General features: G+C 41.7%; 3 protein-coding genes across 7 annotated transcripts in view; 2 read left to right on the top strand and 1 right to left on the bottom strand.

The window, feature by feature from the left end:
• LOC125762679 (phospholipid-transporting ATPase VD) overlaps positions 1-22,469 on the top strand; it is a 42,140-nt gene that overhangs the window by 3,682 nt on the left and 15,989 nt on the right. For all 5 annotated transcript variants that reach the window (XM_049425060.1, XM_049425062.1, XM_049425063.1 and 2 more), the window contains exon 2: positions 7,494-8,934. In XM_049425060.1, the coding sequence (XP_049281017.1) occupies positions 7,838-8,934 (1,097 nt within the window). In that variant the 5' untranslated portion in view covers positions 7,494-7,837. The remainder of the gene's footprint in view (positions 1-7,493; positions 8,935-22,469) is intronic.
• LOC125762680 (uncharacterized) lies at positions 10,565-14,904 on the bottom strand. The gene is made up of 3 exons (XM_049425064.1): positions 14,776-14,904; positions 13,370-14,659; positions 10,565-13,299 (listed from the first exon to the last, which is right to left on the bottom strand). Exons 1-3 carry the CDS (start codon positions 14,836-14,838, stop codon positions 13,108-13,110), a joined length of 1,545 nt encoding a protein of 514 aa, XP_049281021.1. The 5' UTR covers positions 14,839-14,904; the 3' UTR covers positions 10,565-13,107.
• LOC125762681 (uncharacterized) lies at positions 15,246-17,707 on the top strand. Its single transcript, XM_049425065.1, has 3 exons — positions 15,246-15,318; positions 15,471-16,745; positions 16,825-17,707. The coding sequence occupies exons 1-3, from the start codon at positions 15,277-15,279 to the stop codon at positions 17,008-17,010; spliced, it is 1,503 nt and encodes a 500-aa protein (XP_049281022.1). The 5' UTR covers positions 15,246-15,276; the 3' UTR covers positions 17,011-17,707.

Below are 22,469 nucleotides of genomic sequence, written 5' to 3'. Positions count from 1 at the left end.
CCCTTGGGGTGAAAGGCAAAGCGTTTTGATTCACAATCGTTTGTATGCCTCTAAAAACTGCTCCACATTAATGGCTGGAGGGGATGATCTTTTAGCTAAACTGTTTGCTAGTATGTACCGCTCATTAATAGAAAATGGGCAAAAATACACGACGGCAACTGAATGTTTTTTGTTTTGTTTGTTTCACGCACTAAGTTATTGTTGTTGCATTGCTTGGTTTTTCTTTCCATAGATATTTTCTTCATTCACATCTGTTGAGAGTTGTGTGAATGTTTGATTTTTACAATTGTCTCACGTGCATTGGCATTGAATTCATTGTGTCTTGGCTTTTGCATGTTCTTTTGTTATGCATAAGCTGCGTGTTTCCAGCAACAACACAATGTTTGCCTTTTCATGTTGCTTCATATGGGTAGACAAACGCATACAGACATTATATGATTGATTGTTTGCCGTACTGCTTATCTCAGACGAGCTTATGTTGAAATACGCAAAGGTATAGACCCACTCGACAAAGTTTGAAAGATAAATGATAGTCCGGGTTAGATATTGCGTGTTTTTATTCATTTTGTATAGTATATTACCCCGGGGCGGCCCGATGGTGCATGTGATAAACGGCGCCAGTCCACACGGCCGGACTGGGTTCAAATCCCATCCAGACCGTCCCCCCGTAGCAAGGACTGACTATCCGGCTACGTGGAAAAATAAGTCTAGTAAGCCAGAAATGGCCGGCGTGACCTGTAAAGGTGGTCGTTAAAGCCAAGAAGAGAGAAAGAGAGAGTATATAACCCACAACAAGCTTAATACAATCCTACAAATTATTAAAAAAAAAACATAAGTAAAACTCATTTAATAAAACTTATCATTGAACGGCGACACGATATAATTGTTTCAAACTTTATGAAATATCTGCCAATATCTGGTTTATGAAAACTGCGTTTTTGTACAATTAAAAACGAATTTAACAGTTTCTAAACAGCGAAAATTAAAAAAAGCGAAAATTAACTTCCAACTATTCATCAGCTTCAGTTTATGAAGAGATTAATTTCATATCCCCTATAGTCATTTTTTATTTTTTTTGTAGATCCGTAACTAATCAGAAGTGATTTGCCAACATTCCTCCATATGGTTTTCTCGCTAACACTAGATAGCAGAATTTTTCTTCGTTTTAGCAATCCCGTATAACTAATCATTCCGTGGTATCAAGGAAAGCCAAAACAAAATATTACAAAAAAAAACCACATGAATTCATAGTGAGTATCGATTTGTTGCCTTCTGCATGAATACAACGCTTACGCTACGTTGGATACGGCAAAGAGAAACAGACCGTCGGCGGAAAGGAACGGACTTCCGTTATTCTGAAGTTCCGGTACGTAGATTTGGCTGATGAGTCTCGGTCCGTAACCATATCGGACATAATCTGGTGGCTAAGCGTAACTGTGGCAAGAACCGAATGAATGTGCTGTGTTTGGTTGGAGGAAACGAGATGAAACGGAGCACTGAATCATTAGAAATTCGATCGGTGAGAACGCACCCAAGAGAAGCGGAAGGGTTGTTGGGAAATCCGGCAATGGTGTTACTTTGTGAAAAGAACGATTTTTGCTGTTGCTTTCTCTCCGATTGTGTAATAATGGCTGCTGATGGTTGCATGATTTAAACGAAAATGGTTGTGCATAGCATATGCGTTTTCAATTGAATAGTTTTCGAACAGTAAAGATTGTTAGGTGCTCTACTTTCCTAGGAAATTTTTGTACATTTTATACGAACGCCGGAAGATTGATATGTTTGGAGAACAAATTTACGGAAATATTTAAATCCATGATACAAGTGTAGCGCATTCATTGCACAAGAATTGTTCAAAAACTTCCCTCTAGTAGTAAAGAATAGTCCAAGGCTGTATTTGAAGACATTTTACCAATGTCAATCGGCAAACAAATGATAATAATCGTACTGTACAGCGACGTAACTTATGTTGTTCTTGTTTAGCTTCACATGGATTGGATCAATCGAAAATAGAAAGCCAGTAGAGAGAACATAGTTTGTCGTTGAGTCGTTGAGTAGCATCCGATTAAATTTAGATAAATTGTCTGTGTTTTCTTTCCGTATTGCCTTGTCTGCTAGTGATGTGCTGGCATTGAGTAATTCCGATTTAAGCGAAACGAATGTTACCCGAGCTCAGTTGGCATTGCATATGGCTTGGCTGAGATTTAATTAGTGCCGCATGTTTTTGTTACTGCTTTGCTGTTGTGTCCAGTCTTTAGCGTTGGACCTTGTTCTGCTGCTCTGTGCAATCTGCTAGCCTGGTCAAGGAAAGGTCATTACTTTTGTACAAATTTGCATGACGTTAGGTGGTAGTGACTGTTTGCGATAGTAACTTACACGACTTTTGGAAACATTCATTTACTGCTGCTAAGGGCCGGGCCTAGGAAAATGTTTCGACATTTGTTTAATGGAAACAAACAGGGGTGGTGGGTGAACTGTGCATACCATAACTGGAACATTTTACACGGATAAATTTTTAATTCAAACTGTCCGGTGGTATTATTTTGAATCCTATTTGATTTGTGAATTTTGGTCGAACTCATTCATAATTGAGACCTTTATAATTTGTTATCAACTGTTTTGCAGTATATAAATGACACTATCTTTGGATTTGTCATTTTTAAGCTGCACGGATAATCCGACAACCGGTTAAATGGCAACCGGATAATCGGCGTTCTACTATAAACACTTAAAAAATAATCATGTCCTAATAAATTAATAAAAATGGAAAGTTTCTCAACGATTTTAACAGATTTTGGTAGTTTGAAAAATAATCTTCAAACTTTAACCGAAAAAGATTCCATTTTGCAAAAGTTGAAGTATTTACAAAAACTATATATTAAACAAAAGTACATCATACTTATATTTATATAAAGGTTTGTAAAAACGTTGGTAAAAACAATACAAAACGAAAATATATAATGATGGTCTTTGACGAAGTCTTAACGCAAAGAATAGGAAATGGATTGGATGAAAAGTATGCAAATTTAACTTCTTGTAAAGATGACAAATTCCGTCCTCGCACCGAGCTTACGACGATCAATGCTGTTAGTGGCTCATTTGTATGTGTGTACAATTCGTGAAAGGTGAAGGTGCGCGCCATCATGGTTTGTCTGCTGGGAATCTCGTCATCCAATGCTCGCGCGCTTTCTTACACGTAGCAGCATCGGTTTCTCATTTGTGCTTGCGCCTAGTTGCGAAGAGAAAAAGCGAAAACCATGGTACGAAGTCGCCATACCCCCGGCGGAAGGGCAGAAGCAGCGACAACATTCAGTCCGCGTGTATACTTTGCACTTCTTTCCGGCAAAACCCATACCTCCCGCAATGGCCAAACAAACGTAAAGCGCAACATGACATTTATTTGGCAAAATATGTGCCGCAACGATGGTTGAAACCTCCCGACCGTTTCTTCCCCTTTCGTTCGTTTCGCTTGTAACGCCTGCAATCTTGTACCACGACGGTTAAAGTCTCTTGGGTGAAATCATATGTTTTCCTCCCACTTCGATAGCTATCCGCCCCAAAACACACTTACACAGCGTTGGGTGGCGCTTTACACAGATACACCGCATATTGTAGGGGATGACGATGGCGCTTTTCTTTTGAGATGTTTGAATCGGTTTTGTGCGAGAAAATGCACGGCTATCATAACGTCCCAACATCACTGCTACTACTACTACTACTACTACTACTACTAACGCAGTGTAACGTTGCTGTTGCTTCATTCATCGATCGTCGAACTAACCACGAGAGCACGTGAAGGTGTGGACGAGAAGCGGTGCTTGTGTGGTTGTGGGAAGCGGTATGAAAATAGTCACTTGAGAGAGTAGGGAGAATGTAGGAGATGTGTCTGAATATGTGAACGCGTCATTGGCCAAGGTTCGACCAACTTCCGCAGCAGTAATAGCGTGTCCGGTTCCTTCAGCACAATTTCCTTCCTTTGCATTTACCATATTTGGAAGTTTTCTTAGTTTAATTTTGCTTGTTTTATAAATTGATTATATTAAACTATAATTAGCATAAACGTTCATTAAACATTTGAATAATGTGTTTGTACATGTGTTGATCGTTTAACATAATTAACCGTTTATTTCATGAAGGTTTTTTGGTGTTTTTTTGCAAATAATTTTGCTTGTAATTTAACCACATACGATAATGGAAAATTGAAAGGTTCTTTAAAACAACAAACGAAATGCATTCAATGCAATATCGATGCATCGTTCGTATGTAGCAGTAATAGTTCCCGAGGTCGTTTCTACTAAATGAAGTATCATAAATAAAAATAAGAAAAAAAAGGGTCGCCCCAATTCGTGGTTAGCATATGCAGCGGTGCTAAGTTCAGACGTCGGGCTGACTTCACCGGGCGTTAGAAACTGGGTCACTCTGTTCACCGTGGCAGAGTTATGTTGGCTGGGCAAAAATATCACCGTGAGGGCAAACAGCAGCAGCAGCAGCTGCAGCGCTTTGGTGGTCGTAAAAATGAGCAGGCGAGAGTTTGGTAGTAGTAACCACTACTGAAGGAGTAATACAAAACGATCTCTCGGATCTCGCGAGGGGAAGGAAGCAAACAGCACAAACTTCTTCGGTCACAGACGCGTTGAAGTAGGAAGTTCCAGAGACCTGGTGTGGGCTATGAAGATTTGTGTGCTTGCTCATGCCGAATGACTGTGGAGTGTGGCTACTACCGGACCACCGTTCGCAAACTACATTATTGTGAGTCTGCGTGACGAACGTATTTGTGTTTGGTTTGTGTGCGTCCAAGACGAACACCGTCCTGTATCGTTGGCTTCTGGTGGGGTAACTTGCATATGCCGTCTTTCATACATTCTCTATTGGAATTGTGTTGTGGAATTTGAAAAATTAAGTTATTAGAAGAAAAAGGAATAAAGGAATTAAGTTATTAATAAAAACTTCGTTCCAATTTTAAGGAAGAGTAAAGAAAAATACAAAATAGCTCTTTTAAAACATAACCATTAATTGCTCAATAATTTATTGTTGTTAATGTTAATGATAATGTTGTACTGTTATCAAAAATTGATTTTTTTAATGATTGTATTATAGCTTTAATATGCTATATTTGTTAAAATAGCATAATTACAACCATCATTACCAGTTTCAAACAATTTTGTTTGAAATTTTAACAAATTGTATACGTTAACATCACAAGACACGAATGGTTGATTTTTTGTTTTGGTCCTTCGACATAATTTGTCCTTCTTTTCGGTCTAAACTCATCAACCCCATTGGTGGTGTAATAATCATAGGAAGCAACACAAATTTCGCTACAGTCATTTTTTTCTTTTCTTCGATCAGTTTCAGCTGTTTCAAACCGATTCCGTAAAACCGAAGGCAAACGTTTCGCTAAATTCGCATTTTCAATGACGCAAACATATTTATGGTGTCGCACAGCGCTTGCTGCTGGTACAGTGACCCTGGCAGAAAATCCGAAACACAAGAAGCGTCGAACCAAACGGGAAGAAACGAACTGCCTCCGGGCAACGACAACCCCTTGTTTATGGGTAAGGGTGTGGACCCCATTTGTTAGAGCGGAACCACACATACTACGGTGGTGCGCGATGTAAAGGAAAACGTCATCGCTTTCCCAGCCCCAAAAAGTGCGGGTTGGCCAAAACAATAAAACACCACCGCAACCGCACTCGTGTACGGTAGGCGGACAATTTGCATGGCCCGCTTGGTTTATTCTTTCGTGCGGTGTGTAAAACAGTCAGTCCCCGGTGATGCTTTTGTAGGTAAACCGTGAACATTGTGTAGCTGGTAAGCACACAACATCGTGTGGATATTCTATTCTCACGCATGAACCGGTAATAGTTTTTGTAAATAATTTTTGTATTGTAAATTTTAACCCACTCTAATTTGCCTTTTGCCGTGTTCGATGTCTTTGATTTGTCCCCTGTTTCGAGTGATCTTGCTTGGTCTCTTGTCTCGATCTCCTCGACCACTGCTTAATGTACCGAGGGTACGTGTATCGGGAGGGTAAATATAAAGAAGACAATCGTGAAGCTGTCATTTGGCAATGGAACCGGTTTCTTTCTGTGCCGCGAAACAGTGGAATGGACCGTGCGATGGTTGACCGCTGGCTAACTGGTTAGTGGCCTTGGCTTGAGTTAATAGTGCAGTGGTTTGAATAATGTTCCTACTGCCATTTTTTTCGTTTGTTAGTTTTCTCCAGGATTGACGAATGAGTAATATTCGATGATCGGAATAAATTGGTTTCACGTTCTACAAAAAACAAAGCTCTCTCCAATCTATATCGTTTAGAGGAAAGTTTGTTTCGTAGTGTTTTCATTAAATGTTTTGCCTCATACACATGCCGGATTAAAAGCAAACCGTGACTTCGCCAAGCTGAAAGGGTGTTGCGGATGGTAAGACTCCCAGCAGGAGGCTCCAAGCATCGTGTCGCGATGAGATTGACTGTACTAAATCCATTGCATTTTGAACTATACAACTTATACACGGTGTTTTGCTGTTTCTTTACTGTTACATTCACTTCCTTCCATCAGCGCCAGCTGGCCAACAGGCACCAATAGCAGTAGTAGTAGTAGTAGTAGTATTGGCAACTTACACACGGTGTTAGTCGTGTTCCACTTTTCTTAACTTTGGTGAAAACAGAAACCCTGGAAAGACGACAACCCCATTCCAATGTGGTGGAGGCCGGGGTGGTCCAAATGGAGATTTAAAAAAAACATACAAATCACTATTTAAAGAGGCGTGTGAGTAAATGAGTCAGTGTGTGACGAAGTGAAAGAGCGTAGAAGAAAGATTGAAGCAATCTTGATGAGTTTTACTAAGGTCGACGGGGGATTAATTTTTTTTTTATGGGTGATGGTTTTACCAATGTTATTAGTTTTGACATCACCCCACAGTTTTTGGGCTTCCATTTACAGACGGTTCTGTTGAAGAAAGTTGCACCTTTTTTTTGGAAACATTTTTTGTATGCTAACCAAAAAAAACATTAATACATATTCGAAGACAAAAAAACATGTGTATACAGTGGCGTAAGAAATACTCTGGAGCTGCTAATAAAAGGTGGAATAGGGGAAGATTATCACAGGGAAAGACTACAACAAAAATCTCATCCTAAAACCTCTTCTATACGCAGGACTCAATTGAAACAAGCTGGTTGAAACAATAGTCAAGTAAAGCCTAAAATTGCATACCAGTTATTCAGTGCATTATATTATATTAGCATAAAAAATAGGGTTGGTAAAATTTTTCTGAAACTGTCGAAAAAAAAATTGCAAACATCGTAACATGCAAAAAAATATTCAATCTCTTTATACGGAGTATAAACGACGTGTTGAACGATATTCGATATACGTGGAAATTGGTATATTCCGGAACGAATTATATGCTCGAAACTAGAGTAATGACTGTACTTGAATCCCTGTAAGCTTCATTCTAATATCATGGTTTTTCTTCTCTTTTTTACTTTTTAGATTTGAGCGCCTGTTATTTGCCAACAATCACTGTGAAATGAAACGTTACTCTGAAAGTGAAGTTACATCGTAATATATATACAGAGGCAACCCAACAGGCTGTGTGTGTGTCTATCGAAAACCCGGCACGTTCAAATGTGATTGCGAAATATGCTTAGGTAGCTGCAAAAAAAAAAATTAGTCGTTGTGTTCCACAATCGCAAACCTACCCGCAGCTTATGCTTATGTGCATATGATTAGAGTGTGCGTGCGTGCATGAGTGCGTGCAAGCAAAAAAGTGAAAGTGTTCTCACTCGTAGGGCTCATCTAAATGGTGCATTCCGTCGCCAACAGCAGCAGCAGCAATGACGCAAGCAAAGGAGGATCTATCCAAGGATATTGCGCCGGCGGGCGACGGAGGGGGCGGTACCGGTGTCGGTGCCGCAATCGGTTTTCATAATCTTCCCCAGCAACATCATTCTCAACATCATCACCAGCAGCAGCAGACACAACATCCGCTCCATCCACACCAGGAGCATCCGCTCGAATCATCCGGAGACCATAGGAAGTACGTGTTTCCGGGATCGTCCCAGACGGCCGGTTCGCAAGCGGTACAAGCTGCACAGTTGATTGGTGGTGGAATGAACTCCATTCTAGGCACCACCGCAAATCCGTCTGCCGGGCGAATAATGCTCGAGTATCAGCGCCCCACAGGCGGAGGTCACTCGCGCTCGGTTAGCCATGGCGAGGGGTCGTTCGGGGGTTCGTTGGTTGGAAGTGGTGGCGCAGCCGGACGACCTTCAGCCTTAAAGTCAGCGGTCAAGGGAGGCCATCAAAGAGCACTGTCGCAGGGCCAAATCATGGATGCGCCAACGATCGCTACGCGAGGTCACAGTCGGGTTGGATCGAAGACGGATTTTATCCTCCCGCCCGGACACAAGGATCAACCCGAGCAACGTGACGCAGTTCCACCACACTCGGCCACCTCCATCAAGGGCCATTCGCGGCAAGCATCGCGTTCTGAATCGATCTATACGTTGCGCCGAGCTGATAAACCTCCCTGGTGGAAGCGGCTTATGTTCTGCCGGACGGCCAACAGTAAGCTGGAAGATCGGGGCTATCGGATAGTCGTCCCGAACCATACCGTACCGCCCAAAACGCCCAAGCGAGATCATCCGAATGGGCGGCTGTGTGGTAACAAGATTCGTACCACAAAGTATACGCTGCTTTCGTTCGTGCCGAAAAATTTGCTCGAACAGTTTCATCGCATCGCAAACTTGTACTTCATCTTCATCGTCCTGCTGAACTGGTTCCCGCAGATTAATGCATTCGGCAAAGAAATAGCCATGATCCCGGTGCTGTTTGTGCTCGGTGTAACTGCGATAAAAGATCTGTTTGAGGATCGCCGACGGAAAGCGTCTGATAAGCGGATCAACAACTCAACCTGCCGCGTGTACAACGGGTAAGTTTGATTGACTATTTTTATTTGTTTGTGTTTTTAAGGGACCCTCATTCGCTAATCATTTCCGCTGAATACTATACTCCCCTCACCTTTTTCACGCGCGTTGGTGATAAGATTATGGCTATAGGTTCAGTACAGGATACGCTTCAAAACATGGTGCGATAATCAAGCGTTGTAACGTTTGGTACTCATTTGTAATGCATTTAATTGTAGGACCAAATCCGATTGAAAGACGGCTAACAAAGTGAGCTATTTTATCTTGCAATAACGTCACATAGCTTGAACGATATAGCGCTTCAGTGGAACCATTTCTTCTAAAACGTTGACGGAACTAACGGAAAGCAATGCCGTGTCGTGTCATATATACAGCAAAAAGGCGTAAAACAAACGCAAGCAAATGCACAAATGAGTTCGTGATAAAATTTGTCCGAGAATCACGCTTCACTTATGTTTAGTGAAAAATGGGTAACCACTTGAAACCCACTCTGGTTATCAATGTTTCCATGTTGGGCACGTTGTGTCCATCGTGACGGCAAACTGTCATAAAACTATTCCATGCAAAGTAATATAATAATTCATTATGGCAGCACATGCAATTGTTTGCGTAGTGAAACATTTAGAGCTTCAGAACAATTAAGGGAAATTAAGCTTTTAGTTTTACTTACCGTATTGTTTTCTTCACTTATTCTTAACGTTGAAGGTCAACAACAGCAAATTGTTACACGGTTTTGATCGCAGAAAAATACATTTTGCAGGAAATAATCCACATTGTGGTAGTTACGTTTCGTTCCGGCCCATAACAAAGCGTTAAGTAATTGACGGAACTTGTGTGGTTAAAATACTAGCAAGGTTTTACAACAAACAATTAATTTAACGCTTCGTTATCTCGGAAAAGATTTCCTGTTAATTTGCTAATTGGCTTTAGATTTGTTTATGCTAATATAAATTAAATTTCGAATGTTACTTCCTCAATTGGGCTCTTTGTCGCTTTCTAGCGATTCCAATAATTTTCTTCCTTTTCCCGTCATTCCCTACATGTGAAATATAAATACCTTATGTTTAAAATGAGATCGTTACGAACGATCCGGATGGGATTTTATTCAAATTCTGGCGCGTAAAGATCGCTGTAGCTATTACTGATAAGATCTTCGACTACAATAATATATTTCTAAAAGTTTCATTTACAACAGAGGAATAGCCGTTAAACTTTACTGCCTCAGGAAAACTCTTATATCGAGACAGACTTCGAAGATTTGCATAAAAGAGACAAAACAATGTTGTTTTGTTTGTCGATTCTGAGTCAAATTCAATCAGAAATCAGACTATATATTATGAACGTGATAGTATAATTTAATGAAAGCACATTGAAATGTAATTAGATACATAATATAATGGAAGCTACACAGGTATTTTATCACATACCAAACCCCATGCCAACAGTGGTGCACAGCTGTTCAAATGCCACATGCAGAAATGGACGCGTTTCATCACTGTGTTCGCGTTACTTAAATACGACAGTGAACGCGGTTAGATGCGGTGGTTCAATGCCAAACTAAAAACTACCAACACGAGCCAATTGTCGCGACAGCAAATGGTGTTTGCATTTATCGGTGCCACCGTTTTCGCTTTGCCATGTCTCGTTGGATCGTGTCGTTGTTTTTTATGTTGTTTTACTATCTTGTTGCCTGGATTCGACATCCATTTAGGTGTCTGTGTGTTGTAGTCTGCTTCTTGACAAGTCTCTACAAACCAATGCTCATCGACTTAGCAAGAAGATATAAAAGTTTAAAGTTCTTTTTTCTCTCTACATCATTTACTCGCTGTCCTGGCATTCTACGTGCAAATATGAAATGGGGGAAACCCTGCCAACACACGGCGGTCGTCCACGTCGACCACGACGTCCACGTGTCCATGGTTCGATGGACGGAGTGTGGATGGTTGAATGTGGCACAGATAGCGACAAATTATCGTAGTGCCTGCCACACATCGAAGATGCATCGAGTGCGGGCTAGGACAACCATCGGCAATTGGTTCGTGGACGACCGCAGACTGTGACCATCAGCACCGCACACAACAAACTACGGTAGAGCCACGCCATGCGGATAGGAGGATTTTTTTCCCCAATACACTACCATACAACAACACAACAACAAAAGGATGGTGATGATGTGGTGGCATTTGGTTTATCTAGGGGTAAAATGACTTAGTGTTCGCTTCATGCCATAATTATAGATTGTTTGATGTTGTGCTTACACACGGGTCCGGTAGTACGGTGTTTTGACAGACGAAACACCGTTTTTCAATTGCGATGCTTTGGTTCGATGTGTATGTTTTTCCTCATTTCTCCACGTTGGTGGTTATTCAAATGTAAGCAGGATGTTCTTGTCTGCGAGCTAACACGTGCATTGAGCTACATTCGGCCCACACTTGTGGTCAGAAGACCGATCGAATAAATAATGCTTTCTTTATCGTGGAAGTTCGGTAGAACAAGCATAACGCTTAGTTTCCCCGTAACACATCCCACAGAAGAGGAATTAAATGTTCGGAAACCCATTTGGATTTTTTTTGGGCTATAAAAATGTTACAAATTGACTGTAAATCATTGTAATCTGCAAAACCCGATGACTTGCGATAGTCGCATCTAACACGTTCGACTTATTCGGACACGAAACTATATGACGAAAGTGAACGTTTCATAAATAGAAGCCAAAGTCGCACGAATCATTACATCCATAGTCCACAGCAGAAAGTGCAAAAAGTAACAGAAAGCAACGGAACACAACAATTAGCGTTTTGCAATTTTCTGCCACAATTTGTTCTAATACACGGACACGGATGGACGGATGGACCGCATTCATGTTGTTGTCGCCAGCACTGGTTGACGTCTTCGCGGTGGTTGTTTGTGGTTTTTCGTTCTAGTCAAAGTGAATCTCTGCAAGTGTAGTGTGCTTGCGTAACTAAAATTTTCGCCATTTCGTGTCATTGTCGCCGGTCGTGGCATCCTCAGGCGTTACGACGAGCGTGCCTTATTATTATTTATACTTCTTCTCGTAACCGCGCACAACCGTGGACATTTTGTTGTTTAGTCCCGTGTGCTCACGCTGCACATGTCACATTGGGTCTACGGCGAGGTCTCTATGTTTGCTGTTGTTTGGTTCGTTTTGAAGGAGGTACACCACTTGAGTGACCAATTGGAGCACCAGCGCTAATGCATGCTGATGGATCCGGAAAAACGAGTGAACGAGAGTACAATTTTCGAATTTGCTTGCAAGCCACGACGTAAGAAGGAAATTTAAAAAATATCAATGCAGATTTCTTTTGCTACCCCCCGATGGACACGTAGCAGACCGCAAGCCAATGGTGAACATTGTTCAAAAACAAACCATGTCCACCACAATCTCGCGTTATCGATCGAGAACGGACAGCGAAATAGCAGGAAACAAGAAACATGTTGATGGTGACCGATAGAGTCCAGTGGTTGGGTCAGAATCTGATAGAGACACCTGGGCCCTGACCTGTACGTGGTGTGTAGGAACTTGATTACATACACCCTTCGTGGGTCGCATTCTGTCGACGTGTTTGGCAGTTTTCAACAAGAAAAAATAACCCATTTTTTGATCAATGGATGGTGTTTTATTGCGTTTTTTTCTGGCTATTTGTTTCAGTAGATCTTGATAGTCATTGTCCGTGAACATGATGGAGCGGATAGGGGAGAATAGGGTAACCGTAATGTGAGTTAATGGATGAAAACCCATCCAAACTCCCCAAAAACCACCAACGCACCACACTACGCTATGGATCAAACATTCGTCTTATCTGTTCACGTTCTCGTTATCACTAAGGCTGGCAGGCTTATCGAGGTATTAGACCAAATTGGTACCAATAGACCTGATTCGACCGCTTACCACTACCAATGGGGGTTTTATGTGCTATTTATTTTATCTCCAGCTAATTTTCGTTCAATGCGCAAAAGTTAGACCAGTGGAATGGGAATCTACGGAGTTCTTTCCGTATCCGTTTTCCCTTTTCGGTTGTGTTTATTTGTATCGAATGTTAGTTTATTTATTCGCTGTGTGATCTTCACAGTATCTAGTAAGAGTTGAAATTGTTAACTAAGTATTAACGCATCGAATAAAAGAAATAAACACCCAGTAGTGATACTACATCGCAGCCTCAACTATCTATACAGGTGTTGAAGTTTGTTGAAGCCGTAATCAACTGAGCTGACAGTTCTGCACTTTTTAGCGTGACACATAGTTTGGAACGATTAAGTACAGCATCGAGATCCGAAACCAGTTGTGCGTAAAATGAAAATATGCTGGCAAGTGCCGGTTGAAGGGTATCCTGCGATTGATTGGATGTTTGCTGAAATGGACGATAGACGAATGGAAGGAAATTAAATACTATACTCAGACACGTTGACTTGTTTACTCACCGCAGTTAGCTTCGCAACTGCAATACGTCTTGTCACAAAATCGCTGGTATTGCTGAGTCCGTTTATGGCATCATTTCTCATCTTGATGTAAGCTAACCGATCCTTCACCAGTGCATCGATCGCTAGCATTTGCGCTCGGAGAACTGCTTCCACCTGGGCGATCGTTGAAGAGATGCAACCGCCAAGCGATGAAGCCATGTTGGAGGACAGGTACTGGACGTAGGGGTTGATAAATTCAGTTGCGCAAGATTTTCCCTTTGAAGGAACGTTCGGAATGCGACGCATTGTATTGTCCAGGACGCGATAGGTGGTAAACAGTAGATTCTGAGCTGCATTCAGCACCGTATCGCTAGCAGTGTTGATCAGCAGTTGCAACTTTTCCTCGACGTTTGGTTTGATAATCGTGTAGCCTTCACTATATTTCTCACTGAATACCCTGGTGATCGCTATGATCATTTCAGAACTGGGGAAAATAATGTCTTCTTTGAAAGTTTTGATCCTTGCATTAAATGCTTGCACGCTACTGGAAACGGTAGTATCTGAGGCACGGAACTGTTTCTCGAAATCAAGCGATAGAGCACTCAATCGGGAGTACAGGCTTGATAGGCTAAAATCGACATTAGAAAATGTATCGGACATCATAGTGATGTAGGAAGCCATGAGTGTGTCGGAGTCGGTCAATGTCGTTACCGTTTCCTTGAGCTTTCCGACGAATATCGTCATCTCGATCTTAAGTGCATCTAGTGCACCGACTAAGGTTGCGATTTGGGACTTTGTCAGCTTTTCAAATATTTCCTTTGCCGTAATTGGCCTTGGGAATGTATCGATGGCACGGCTAAACGTAGACAGAGTTCTAGAAATTTCGGCCAAGATGAGCAAAATGTTCTCTACAGATTTTCCAAGCAGTGCCCCATTGGCGGAAGAGTACGAGGTGATGGATGCAATGGCGGCTGGTGATTCTTGTTGCAAAATAGTACTAGCTTTGTTGTAAGCAGTCTCCAACGATTGGAAAACTTCGGCTGGTGAGTTGGTGGTGTTGATCGCCGCCCAGCTAATACGATCGGTGAACGTCGCTACATTCGCTACGACCATGTTGTACATCTGAAGAGCGGCACTAGCAGTAGCGTTTTGGACAGCGGTACTTAAGGGTAGTTTTGATGCAAAGGTTACCATCGATTGCTGGGATGCTAGTATTACCACCCCGACAGCACGAGCGGACACTGCTATATCGGCTTCCGCTTGGAAACCTCCCTTAACAGGCACTCCGAAAAATGGAGAACCACTAGCATGCTACGTGTAAATAGAACGAAAAGCAAGCAGACATGCTTGCCAAATTTAAATGTCAATCGGTGTGACAATTTGCGGGATTTTTTTCTTGGTGGACCGTATCGTAATGCGAAGCTTACCTGCAAGGACATAAACAACCCGACTGCCACTGCTAAACCAAGGGACTGCCAGCGGAGATCCATTTTTTCCACGTCGCGTTGGAAAGCGCCTAATGCACCAAAAATATGTCGGAAAGTAAATTACACGTTACCGTACCCAACCGCACAAGGTGTGTGTTCGTATGCGACGTTCCCTAGTTTGAGTTGTTTGGGGCTATGAAACCGAAATGTTACAAGGCCTGTACCCTTTACGGCTACGCCCTGGCTACTGTCTGCTTTAATAAAAACCGTTTTCCTAATTCTGTGTTTGCTTCGGAGCCTGTTTTTCCACAAATTTTGTAGTAAGTGTTGCGTCAATATCAATCATTGTATTGTGAAGCTTTATTTTGTCAGCTGGTTTTGCGCACCCCACCCTCACTGTAAGATGAGTAACGATGGAAGGGAACAGTTCAAGAACATCCGCCGGGTAACATTGTGTTACTGTATTCTGCGTGGTTTTAGTTCAATTCTTTTGGAACCAAAATGAAGTTGATAAAAATTTGTCTGTTGTTTCTTTCACTTGTGGTAAGTAGAGAAGGAAGGTTTTTTTTTGTAACTGACGTTAGTTGTGCATAATTGTTATGGAGAAATATGACCAATTTCCAAGGAGCTCTGGCTATTGTTTGCTGTGGTAGCAACATATACTGAATCGAATATTTTGTAAACTTTTTTTAAAGGGATGTGAAGCGTTGTTCGGTGTAGAAGTTACCCCGAACATACCAGAAGCGGCAACCATTACGAATGCTTGTTTGAAATTCGTATCAGTATCGCAGCAGATCAGACAATCTGTCAACAGTCTGGGAGAGTTGACGTTCGGCACATTTCTACTTCAAACTGGTGCTACGTCCTTCGTCAGCTCGGTATCTCAAACCTACACAACTCTCGCTGCGATCGCACAGGAAGTAAATACGGTAACGAATGCGAACAGTGGCAATTTAAACACAATGTTCTCGGTTGCGGTTACCAACATGAAAGCCTTCAACTCCATCACGATAGACGAACGTTTTGCCAAATGGTTGATACTGTTGGGTGGTACCGCACCCGATTTTTCCACCATCATCTTGACGCTAAATGAAGTGATTGATTTTTTCGAAAACACCCTCCAAACGGGCATGCCAACATTTGCATCGAACAGAATTTCACAAGCCACGTTCTATAACGTTATTCCAAAGCAGAAAGTCAGTACCGTGGCACAAAAGTTAACTGAAATGGCCGACTATCATGAAACGGTTGTACTGCCACTCATCAACAAACTTGGCAGCACGTTTCGTATGACCTCTGATAAGTTTGTCATGTTCGTCTCAACTGCGGACCAGGCGTTCCAAACCATGGATGGAACGTTGACTTCAACCTACGGAAGGTTTATCGAATTGAGCAAATCGGTTCGCTTGGCAGCGAATGAAATGCAGCCTACCATTCGGTCCTCTGTGCAACAGTTCACCACACGGATGGAGGAGTTCACCGATCTTCATGTTGGTGGATCGGCCAGCGAGTATGCCAAGTCAGCTACCGACATGTACAACGCTTGTCTGACCACACTCACCGAACAAATAAAGGTGATAGAAAATCGTTTAGAACGTACCCGAAACGCTTACAGCGACAGTGTAGTGCAAAGTTTCGGTCAGGCGCTTGAGTTGGGTTTCAGAATAGTGACACAATCACTTCTGTTCACCATACAAAATGCAGCCAACCGAACAAGAGTATCCTGCAGTGAACAGGCGTTCCATAAATTCATCAGCGATTTCGGTAACTTCCTGCGGAACAATTTTTGCGAATGTTTTTCCGGCAGTGAGTACGACATATCGACGCCCGTCAACGCACAGATGACAACGGTTAGAGATATCCAGAGGGACATAGCACAATATTTTAATCAACTCACCAGCGCTATTGGTGGGCTCTCGAATTCTAGCCCGCAAAGTGCACGAATGCAGCTGGACATGTTTCTCACTGCGGTATGGTTCTCTTTCAAGGCGATTCAAAGTTTATCCTGCTTCCCCTGTGCTAATCGAATGTTCACTACTTATTTTGCAGTTCTTCAGCCAGAGCAACAGTATAACGCCCACCCTTTTGCAGCAGTTGGTCAACATGGCAACAAAGCTTGGTGTTGATTATGATCTTCTGATCGGTAGATCGCGTTACTGTCTGGCGATGAATGTGGCCGTAGCGGACCGGTTGGCGCTAAATTTTTCTTCCGCCATGACCGCCTGTATGTCTTAATTGGAAACAAAGTGTTCGGGATTCATTACGCAAAGGATCTTTTGCGCTGTATGCAAAATAAAAATGAATAGAGTACATGAGTAGAGTGCAGGATGTTGGCGTCTACATGTAAAAATGATTCAGTTCGAATTCCTTAAAAACGAGAGAATTTTTTTTTTATTTTTGGACATTTAGTGTTTTCCTACATTTTCATGAAAGATTAAATTGAACAGCTTATTAAATTATGTATAGAGTTTTCCTTATTTCAAGCCGATTTTTATCAACATTCACTTTTGCATACTACGGTAACAATTACCGTCTTAAGATGTTACTTGGTGATTGTGGGTAGGACCGACAGTCACAGCGGTACTGGCGATAGATAATTCATAATTTCCCGACGAAGAAAGATAACTTGAAGACGTTGAACGGTGGATCCGCCTATACCGAATGAATAATGAATGCGATAAGTGCCACAATTATCAATGACGATCCGTCGGTGGATTCCTCGTCTGTTGTTACTCCGGCAATAATTTCCCCGAACCTTGACCTCGGTCAGGACATCACAATCCGGTAATCGTAAATCGTAGTAATCATTTAAAGTGGCCCGAGGTGTAATTGGTTGTTTTGATTTGACTCAACAACCACGGGGCGTAACGTTGCTATTACGATTTGAATGTCGTATTTCGTTGCGATAAGATGAGACCAATTTTGTACAGAATGAATGATTGTTTAAATTTTAGAGAAATAATTTTGATTGTAATGTTAATGTTAATGTTAAATAACATGGAAAACAAAATCATTTAATGAAGTTCAATTAAAATAAATAATAGCAATTAAAATTTTAATGTAGAACATATATGTCTCCTAGATACACTATTATAGTGAACCGTGGAAAAACACGTGGAAAATCACGAATTTCGGCGTACATCGCCATCGGATGTAATATCATTTAAAATTGAACTTTACAAAGTCAACTGCACTTATTTCAAAGTAAAAATTCATAAAAATTATAACAAATTTGTTAATCTAAACAGCATTATTAATAACTTTTTGGTTATTTACTTAAGGCTGACGGCAGTACGATTAAGCAGTACCATCATTCAATTTTTTGTATAAGATTTGACAAATAAGGTCGGTTGACAGTTTTACCTCTGCCGGCCATTTCTATCTTATTAAACTTATTTTTACTACGTAGGGGGGAGTTAGTTCTTGCTACGTTGGGACGGTCCGTATGGGATTTGATACCCGGTCCTGTCGTGTAAAACCGGCGTCGTTTATCACATATACAACCGAGCCCTTGTTATAAACTAACAGAAGGGGTCAAATTCCGAGTATCTTCGCTTCCACGTGTAACAAGTACCGTGTATATGGGGAAATACCTGTACACAGATAGATAAATAATCAATTAAAACCCATAATATTACAAACTTTCTTCTTCTTGCATGATCAGTGGACTACAAGCTATATTTTGTTTGACATGTTGGCGTATGGGATTTAGCTATAAATACAAAGATTATTTGGAAACACGATAAAAGAGATATTGTTTTACCGTTCGCCATACAGTGAGACACACCTTCAAACGCTAGACGAGCTTCATTGGGTGATGTCTTGCCTGGCAGCGATAGTGGGTTTGGTCAGCACCATTGAATCAATACGCTTAATAACTTCTTCGACCAACTGAAACATTGCTACTTATCTCCTTCCTAGGATCAGTTAACCGTAAATGTCTACATTACAATATTTTACGCTAAAACATTTGGCTGTGAAATTGGAGCGTTATTATTTGTATTAAACAAAGATGTTGCAACATTTCATTTGCGTAGGAAGAAATTTAAACCAAAAACAATCGTACCACAACTGGTACTGCGTGTTGCGTTTCTTATGTTTTCTTCGCTTTCGGACAGGAATATGTAAAGCCGTAAGAGGTAGAGAAGATTTGTTTACAGTAGAGCAAAATATAAAAGAAGTCATTTGTACTGTGTACCGATGCTATCCGGGTTCCGTGTTATGGACAAATGGCGCGGGCACAAACACGGAAGGTGCGGCAAAGAGTAATAATCATAACAACAAAGTCCATGTTTGTGAACAGTAACGATACTTCACCAACATCATCATAATAATCATAACCATCGCCTTAGTTCCGTCGTTTGGTGAAGGCGGTAGATAAACGGTTTGCGCATCGATGCTTCTGGGGAGAAAAATATTGTCTTTCCCGCTCAGAAACATTCCCGTACGACACCGCACGGTGCCATTGGTGGTTCAGTGCCTGATGAAACCATCGCATCAAAATGCGGCAAGCAACTACCGCAGCATAAAACTTTCGTAACAGCTTCAAAACTGAATCAATAGCATTTGCTCCAATCTTCCGATCATGAATGGCTCACCGGTTCGTCACATCAAAGGGAATAAATATATCCAATATGAGTAATTTCCACTTACACATTGGTCCGCGTTGCAACGTTTCGATTACATAATAAAACACTGTATTGGCCCGATATTCCTGTGATCTTTGAGTCCAGTATCTGACGGAGGTGACGCATCCGGTTCGTCATTAGGTGCTTGCCACCCACGGTGTGCCATCAATTACTTGTCCGTTACTGTTAATCGTTGTTAGCTCCTCGACTAACGAACCGATCATAACTCATATTGGGCCTATTCAGTAGAATTGTAGCTTTGCAATATTCAATAAACTATCATTTGTTACTAACTGACTTATCATCTTAACAACAAACTAGTATAAGGTAATTTTAGTTTTCCAAATTCATAAAACTGTTTCTATTTGAAGGTGTTAATATTTCGTTGCTTTTCGTTTGCACTTTTTATTGCTTTTAAATTGTTTGTGCATTTACATGAAATGCATTTTTGAGCCATGTAGCTCCATTGACCAAACCCATTGCGTACATTGTCACATGCATTTTGCAAACATGTGTACGGCTGGAAAAAGGATTAGAAGCGTACCGAGCACGCACGTGACAAGGACGAAACGTTTTATTGTTGACTGTAATTATTGAAGCTGCTCAACTGTATGTCAACTGCCCAAAAATGTAAGCAAACACTTGCCCTTCATTATCCATGTTGCTTGAAAATATCGCACCGAAACAAAGCCTATCGAGCCTAGGGAACACTACCTCAAACCAGTTTTCGAACGAATGGTGTTGTTTTTTTTCGCAATCAACCTTATAATGTTCGAACCGGATCAACGGATTGGCAGTCGTCTAGTGGTGCCTTCGCGACTAGTAACTGTTACGGTTAGGTTCAAGGTCGCACCCATCCTTGTCTCCGTCCCGCTCGCGGAAGTGAATGTACGCCACCACCGAATAAACGTGCACCTTCACTGTTCGCATGTACAGGAAACGGAGTGTTGCACCTCCAAACCCTATGGCTTTAATGTGGCCCGCGTTTGTCATCATTGACTGCGGTTGCGCTTAAATGGACATACGTCACACACACACATTATCATCGCAGGTGTAAAGTAAATTACCTTCGCACCGATACTACCAGCCCCACCACCCGTCAACAACGTGCGCGGTGATTTGACCATGACCGGACGCTATTTTCAACGATGGACAGGCCTGCATTGTAAGGGAATATGGTTTTTTTGTTGTTGCTTTGCTTTGATCTCAGTTCCTTTACATGATTACTTATGCTCACCGTCGATCACGTGAGGTTCGTGCTTCCGCTCCGGGTGGAAGAAATCAACATAGTAAAAAAGACCCATACACAACTCAGTCAATCGGTCAGTGTGCGGTAGTGAAAGTAAAGTGCTACCATCCCATTTCGAATCGTTCATCATTTTCGAAAAATATGTATGCACAGCTGGCATATAAATATGAACGCGTATATATTTATTTGTACCACAGGGAGAACGAACTTGTTAATATTTCAAAGTTGCAATATAAATTAGAGAAATCCATTGCGCACTACTAAGCGCAACATAACTTTGCATAAGGTACCGGGTGTGTTAAACATTATTTATGATAATTTAACACTTATATTAAAATGGTTGTTTTCTGTTGCTAACAATTTTTGAAAAATTCAACAACAAATTTCACAGATAAGAGGTTCTAAGTATATCATATTAGAAGCACAAACAAGTGTGTACAGTTTTAAAAGCAGATGTCGCTAGTAATTTACTAGTACTATGATTTTGTCCAGCTAAAATTGGGCTTTATATATTAGTATTTGTTACTACGTAGAGGTAGGCAAAAAAACATAATTTCAGTGTTCTTCTATAATGTTTACTTTTGAGCCAAATAATTTGTTTTCGCAGGGGATCATAAAGTATTGTGAACTCAATATTTCAATGCCAACAAATTGGTTGGCGAAATGATATACGCATTTTTGTGAGAGTTTGAAAAGATACACGTGTGAAAAATATTTAATAAGGGACTATTTGAATGAGTTGAAAAGTGAAAGCGATTCTTCAAAGATCCATCACTGTTACAAAGTAACGTTCTTTTCAAATTAATTCGACGCACTTTTTTAACTTAGGTACACTTGTTTATTTTACGTTTTTCGTCGCACGAGTGCAAACACGGGTATAGCCGGAGCGTTAAAAAAATTCACGTCTTTTTCGCTTCTGGTTCCGCGTCGGTTTTTTCGTCTGTTTGTCGCCAAAAAATGGTACCTCCGCGATGGCCGTTACTTCGCGCGTTCAATGCACCGGTCACCCCTTCGGTAACGTCACGCTCGTCTACTGTCAGTTACGTTACGTCAGGGGTGAACAACTACCGACTCCGTTGTTATTCTATAACATACTCCCGCCCGGTACATTGCTCGAAGGCGCAATTTACCCTACTCGGAGTCGGCGATCTGCTTCCGTTCGTTGTTACGTTGGTTTACGAACATCCAACACCGCTATCTTCGTTGCAGGTCTCTCGATCATTCCACTAGTTGTTTGTACCGTAGCTCGTCGTACCTGACCGTCTTTAGCCCTTACAACTGCTACTACTCTTCCCTTCGGCCAGCAATTTCTAGGTAGGTTGTTGTCGGCGATCATAACAATTTCGCCTTCCTCAATGGGGCGAGCTTGGTGGAACCACTTTGTTCTGCGGGTCAGGGTAGGGAGGTATTCAGCTACCCATTTTCGCCAAAATAAATCTGCGTTGCACTGCGATGCTTTCCACGTAGATTTGATGGCTCCAGACGTATCATCAAATGGTGCGGGTGGCTTGCTGCCGTTCGAGCTACCCAGGAGTAACTGATTCGGTGTTATCGGTGGTGCCAACTCGTCGTCCAGCGGCACGTAAGTCAGTGGTCTGGAGTTTATAATCATTTCTATCTCCGCTAGTGTAGATTGTAGTACCTCGTCGTTCGGCAAGCGCGGCAATTCAAACTGACTTAGCACCTTTTTCACGGACTGGACGAGGCGTTCCCAGCAGCCACCGAAGTGCGGGGCCGCCGGTGGATTGAAGCTCCACTTCATTTCCGGGCTGGTGAATTCTGCAATCACTTTGTTGTCTTCCACATTCATCCGGGCC

The sequence above is a fragment of the Anopheles funestus genome, chromosome 2RL (assembly GCF_943734845.2).
Source record: "Anopheles funestus chromosome 2RL, idAnoFuneDA-416_04, whole genome shotgun sequence".
NCBI classification, from domain to species: domain Eukaryota; kingdom Metazoa; phylum Arthropoda; class Insecta; order Diptera; family Culicidae; genus Anopheles; species Anopheles funestus.
The sequence above is the reverse complement of the archived record's forward strand: the minus strand, read 5'-3'. Positions and strand labels throughout refer to the sequence as shown.

Bases quoted from the DNA above. Each gene is read 5' to 3' on its own strand.
- LOC125762681 (XM_049425065.1), top strand. From the start codon at position 15,277: ATGAAGTTGATAAAAATTTGTCTGTTGTTTCTTTCACTTGTG. The intron at 15,319-15,470 runs GTAAGTAGAGAA...CTTTTTTTAAAG, and splicing joins TGTTGTTTCTTTCACTTGTG to GGATGTGAAGCGTTGTTCGG. The intron at 16,746-16,824 runs GTATGGTTCTCT...CTTATTTTGCAG, and splicing joins TGGACATGTTTCTCACTGCG to TTCTTCAGCCAGAGCAACAG.
- LOC125762680 (XM_049425064.1), bottom strand. From the start codon at position 14,838: ATGGATCTCCGCTGGCAGTCCCTTGGTTTAGCAGTGGCAGTCGGGTTG. The intron at 14,660-14,775 runs GTAAGCTTCGCA...ATTTACACGTAG, and splicing joins GGTTGTTTATGTCCTTGCAG to CATGCTAGTGGTTCTCCATT. The intron at 13,300-13,369 runs GTGAGTAAACAA...CGTCCATTTCAG, and splicing joins CAGTTGCGAAGCTAACTGCG to CAAACATCCAATCAATCGCA.